The sequence below is a fragment of the Musca domestica genome, unplaced genomic scaffold (genome assembly GCF_030504385.1).
Source record: "Musca domestica strain aabys unplaced genomic scaffold, Musca_domestica.polishedcontigs.V.1.1 6, whole genome shotgun sequence".
Classification (NCBI taxonomy): domain Eukaryota; kingdom Metazoa; phylum Arthropoda; class Insecta; order Diptera; family Muscidae; genus Musca; species Musca domestica.
The window spans coordinates 18,103,734-18,109,965 of record NW_026712363.1 but is presented as its reverse complement, the minus strand read 5'-3'; the positions used below and the strand labels follow the sequence as shown (position 1 = coordinate 18,109,965).

General features: G+C 36.1%; 1 protein-coding gene across 1 annotated transcript; it reads right to left on the bottom strand.

The window, feature by feature from the left end:
* Window positions 1–620: 620 nt before the first annotated feature.
* On the bottom strand, window positions 621–1,722 carry LOC101891685 (nucleolin). Its single transcript, XM_011297298.3, has one exon. It carries the CDS (start codon window positions 1,631–1,633, stop codon window positions 737–739), a length of 897 nt encoding a protein of 298 aa, XP_011295600.2. The 5' UTR covers window positions 1,634–1,722; the 3' UTR covers window positions 621–736.
* Between the last annotated feature and the right edge of the window lie 4,510 nt (window positions 1,723–6,232).

Genomic DNA, 6,232 nt, shown 5'->3' with positions numbered 1-6,232 from the left:
ACCGACAATCAAAATACCACGTTATATAAAATCAATGCTAAATAGTTTACAAATAGCTGAAACTTTTCTGCAGAATGGCATCTGTCTGTTCAAAATTATAGCTAATATAGAAGGAAATTCGTGTGAATCCTTCGAGATACTTAAAATCAGAAGGTACTGTTTAATAAAATAGACGAACCGATACATTTCTCTCAGAAAAAATTTTGAAAGCAAGAGAAGACGAAGACCAGATTTCCTTAAATTGGGCTGGGGGCAATAAGGAAACGTCCTTAAGGAATTTGAAAGATCCTACTCACTTTTGACTATAAAATGCTTCTATTTGACTATCAGTGACAACTAGAAGTTATATGACAAGACTTTCAGCAATTTTCAGCCAGCCATAATGTACTGGGCTATTTTGTGTCCCCAAGAATACCCTCTTAGTTGAAAATTTATATAATATTATAGAATCTCACATTGGATTTTTAGAGAGTTTGGAGTATTTTGGTCTTTGGTCAACACCAGTACATGGAGTACAAAAGCTCTCCCTTGTTCCCCACACATAAAATTAGACGTTTCCTCCCATTTGCAGATAAATTATTTTTCCCATGCTCTTACCTTCAAAACAATTCCAAAACACATGTCTTTAAAAAATATTTTATTAAACTACGTTTTTAATAAATTAATAGATAAATAGTCGTGGTTTCTTTTTTTGTTTTCTTAAAGCTAACAAATCACAAATAAAGCTCTTCAAAATTTAAGCTTTAGCCTCTTCAGTTTGTGTTGGTGCACTTTGTTCTGCAGCGGCGGGTTTATTTTCAACCGCCTCACTTTCTTTTTCAGCAGTCTCGGTTGCCTTATCTCCAGTGGCTGAGACGGTTTCTTTATTAGCTTCGACGACGGTGGCAACTTCTTCGGCTTCTGGAACAACGGTTGCAGCTTCAACTTCATCCTCATCATCGTCATCACCAATGACCTGTTCAATGGTCTGCTGAAGGAAATGGCCGAAAAGTTGGAAATATTGTTGGGCACTGGTGGCCACCTGTTGGGAGTTGGGCAGCTCAGTGGTCACCTTCTTGATGGCATCACGGATGAGTATCAAAACATTTGTGTTGCTGGATGGTGGAGCTGGACTGGGAGCAGCGGCAGCTGGTGCAGCACTGTTTTCACTATTTTCACTTTGTTCCTTATTCTCTTCTTCGGGTTTGGCATTCTCAACAATTTCATTTGTTGATTCGGCTTCAGTTTCGGCAGGAGCAGGAGCAGCAGCAGCAACATCACGTCTCCTTCTACGACCAAAGAACGAAGATTCATCATCATCGTCATCATTCTCCTCGTCATCCTCTTCATCATCTTCATCGCTGCCCTCTTGAGAGTCATTGTGGGCCTGTTCTTGGGCCTGTTGCTGTTGAATTATATTCTGTTGTACGCGTTCGGCATCATCCTCATCGTCATCTTCGTCAGAATCTTCGCCGGAGACATCTTCTTCATAAGCTTGACGGGAACCTCGTACATTTGCCTGAACTCCTTCATAATCCAATTTGTGAACGACGTTCTCAACACCGGTTTTCACTGGGACACGCAACGAGGCAGCCTCAATGCTGGCCGCTAAACAAATGACCCCCAAAATAGCCAAAGAGAGCTTGCAACTCATTTTTTGAATATTTTATATTCCGGATATACCTTCGGTTCTACTCCCACCACGGTTTAAATCAATTAACTGAGTTTCACTAAGGTATCACATTGGCTTTTTATAGGTTTTTTTCGCTTGCCCATCGCTATCGTCGTCATCATCATCAGCATAATCTCCATCGTCATCATCTTCATCGCCAGCAGCAGCAACAATACCAAGAGATGGCCACCAGCATCAACGACAAAGTCTTGAGGTCCAACCGTAACCGAAAATTATGCAGAAACACGGTAAACGCACCGAAGGAGAAGCGGTGAAGAGTTGAAGAAAGAAAAATGAAAGTAAAACCAATTCTCCCCAAAAACAAAAATCATTTGTTTTCGCTTTTACCACCAGCAGAAACAACAATAACAACAACATATATAAATATGTATATTTGTTCATATTGATATATTGTGCGGACCTTTGTTTTTATATTTTTACGATCATCATCATGAGTATTTTGAAACTTTGCACAGTGGTGTGAAGTTGTTGATGCGTAAATTATGGACAAATATTGGCCATAACGGTTATAGTTATTTCAGATTAAATTTTGCAAGTTTGCAGATTGATATAATGTTAGCGACGCCAATTTCCAAAATAAAAATTAGTAAAGAAAGGTCAAAAGTCGGGCGGGCAGACAAAATGATACCCTATACCACTATAGGTATTAAATAGAAGTCATGACTTCGATAAGGATCTGTGGGTTAAATTCCGGCAGAAGTGCCGAAATTCAGTCCATTTGGACTGATATTGGCCATTTGGTGCATAATTGACCCGAAATCGGTTGAAGATATGTATATGGAAGCTATAGATATATATATATATATATATATATATATATATATATATATATATATATATATATATATATATATATATATATATATATATATATATATATATATATATATATATATATATATATATATATATATATATATATATATATATATTTATATATATATCTTTCATATACATATCTTCAACCGATTTCGGGTGAATTATGCACCAAAATATCAGTCCAAATGGACAAAGTATTAAAACATTTATATATATACTAGCTGGCCCGGTCCGCGTTGCCGGCCCGTAGTTGTAGTCTTTAATGCAAATTTTGCATACCATAATATTTTACAAATCTAGCTCATAAAGGTGTACAAATTTTAATATAAATATTGATTCGACTAAATAGAAATAAATAACTATGAAAGGAGGGCAAAATAATTTCTGAATAGTCAAAGTTAATTACGCTTTTACACCCATTACCATAGCACCTCGAATTGCGCATTAGAGTCCCCAAAAAGTCTATGTTCTTGTTCATAGTAAAATTCAACGACGATTAAACAATGCCCGCGTTGTTGTCCGCCAATCGGTAAACATCACTATAGATCGGCGGGCCTGGGGACTATATGGGGACTGTAACAACATATTTACGTATGTTGAAATTTTTCTGCAAGATGGTTCTCTACTCACAAAGTAGCCTAAATACAGCAAATAATGACCAAATCAGTTGAAAAACGTGGCCAAGACCACAGTCACAGCTGAAATCAGGGATATATTTATATAAGGGTTATACCAAAACGTGGCCCAACCAATATTCTCTTGGGGGTTACAAATTCAAGTCTTAGGGATACTCCAATATGGGGACTTTACTTAAATAAATTCCTATGTGGCAATTATCTGTGTGATGGTTCCCTACCCCAGGGTAGCATAATACAATTTTCAGCCAAATCAATTAATGAATATGGTCAAGGCCAAAATGGGCCCTACTCTGAAAATTTCAAACTTTATGCGAAGAGGTTTTCTACCTCCTTAGAAACAAAGATACCAAATAATGGACAAAATATTAAAAAAGTGACCAAGACACCAAAAATAGCTTAAATCATACGATGATTATATAAGTATGAAATCGGGTTGTACCCTTATCCGTCAGTTATGATCGATATCATGACCTGCAAAAGCGATTTAAGGTATCTTGAATGTTTGGGAAGAATTTCTGGAAGGATAGAAATCCTTTTTTACTAAGAGTCCCATTCGTTCTACTATTTTCCACCCTTTATATTTGGTATTTTTCTGATTGTACATTGGACGGATTATTGTGACAGGAAAGAAGTAGTTCCACGCTTTGTTCAAATGTGTTCGCATCTTCCAGCTGAACCACGATGTCGGCCCTGGAGTTGAAAGGTAGATGTCAGTTAACATCGTATTTCCCACTTATTTCATTTTTTGGTGAAAATTTGTATATAGTGAAAAATTATTCTTTATTTTGTTCACAAAAAATTTATTGAATTCAATTAGATAATAATTTTTTACAGCAAATGTTTAAAGATCCTTATATAGTTTGTCAATAGAATGTACTTCTATTTTAAAATTCGATTCCATTAAATTATTTCGACATCATCTATTCCGTTTCGCCACCACATAATTCGGTACTACACTTCCATGTAACTCGCCATCAATTTCATTTCTCAAGGAATCAAGTATGTACATTAGAAAAAAGTATGTCAAAATGGAAAAAAATCATGCAAAATAAAACATTACTATTGTACATTTCAAAAGTCAAAATGAAAATGTTAATATATCACATTTTTATGCGATTTTTTGGATATTATCCTTTTCGGAGAGGGGACAATTCCGAATTTGTATGGATCGTTAAAATCAGTGCAGCGGTTCTTAAGTTATAAGCGTAGTAACTAACACAACTTTCTGTTATATATATAGATAGATATAGATTAAAAAGTACTGACAACGACAGATCCTCAGCCCCAAATAAATACTTAGAGGGGGATGGAAAGTCAACAGTATCTCGTGCAATAATTTTTAAAGCGATATCTCCCCTATATTGGGAAATATAAGGATTTTAGATAAATCAAAATTGTGGGCTCAAAAGTGGGCGTGGTCTATATTTTTTTCTTTAAAAACCTAACTCGGGGTATGACGAAAGTTTTTACAAAAAATTATGGAAATCGGTCCAGCCGATTCCGTTACAAACAAACAACAATTGATTTTTATACATATAAATAAAAAATAAATAAATAAATATATATATATATATATATATATATATATATATATATATATATATATATATATATATATATATATATATATATATATATATATATATATATATATATATATATATATATATATAGCTCCAAATTTGATGTACTTGTTTCTAGAATGAATTTGGCCAGATGTGGCAAAATTCAGGTTGGATTGATATTGGCCGTTTGGTGCACAATTAACCTGAAATCGATTGAAGATATATGTGGGAGCTATATCTAAATTCAAACCGATATAGTGGACATCTCCAAAACCACCAACATATCTCAATTCCAGTTACCTCGATATCAAATTTCAGAATTTCAAGCCTATCCGTTCACCCACTACCAAATCTAGTACCATTTAGTACTTTTCGTACAAAAGTAGGGAGCACTTCAAAACCACCGTCAAATCTCAAAAACGTATGACATCAGTAATCTAAATATCAAATTTCAGAATTTTATCTCTATTGTTTCACCCAATGTTGCTCTGCGATATTTTGGCCCATTCCCGGCGAAGCGCTTGCTTGAGGTGATCGACACTTTGGTATTTTTTAGTGCCAACCTTGCTTTCCAAAATACTCCGGATTGGTATTATTGGGTGGCGCCTGTTGAGTCCTGTTGGAATGTGTGCAGCTAAAATGTTTGCGTGCCCAAGGTTTTAATACACCCTCCAGAATATTTTCGCGATAATATTCGGCATTTATTCTGATGTCACGGTCGATTAATACGAGCGGAAAGCGACAATCGGCTGTTATGGCGGCCCACACCATCACCATGGCCGGCACTTGAGTTCTGGTGGCCAACCGAAGGTGCACATTTTCAGATGACCTCTTGAGTTCTGGTGGCCAACCGAAGGTGCACTTTTTCAGCTGACCTTTTTGGCAAGTAAACACGATCATTCTGTTTGTTTACAACGAATGTTTTCTCATCGAAGGAAACCAAATTCGGCAGTTCATCACTTTCGGCCACCGAAGCAATTCTAGCACTTTTGAGTTTATTTTCTTTCTGTTGCGGTGTAAGTTCTTGCAATTTTTGGAATTTCAATGGGTTTACCACGAGCTCATTTTTCAATATTTGCCGAATGGAATATTACGATATGTTCAGCTCACGAGCCATTTTTCGGCCACAGCGACGCGGGTTTCGTGTCGATCAAGTTGCTTCTTTACTTTTCGAACCATTTCTGCTGATGTTGCTGTTTTATTACGTCTACTTTCCTGACGTCGGGCTATGCTACCAGTATCACGGTAACGAGCGATGGTACGAGACACAAAAGATTTATTCACATTTAAATGCTGGAGTGCTCTAACGATAGCCACTCGTGGTTTTCCAGCCAAATATAAAAAAATCACACTATCACGCTTGAATTCTATCACGAATAACTTTTTTCTGGAATATTTTCACCAAAATGCTTTTGTACGCTTGTAAACAATATAATGATCTGTCACTAGAATAATTTTAACAGCTGTCGGACGAGTAGCTTAGAAATGACAGCAGTCTGAAGTTGGTTGCAGTTTTTTCATCACACCCTGTATAAAAG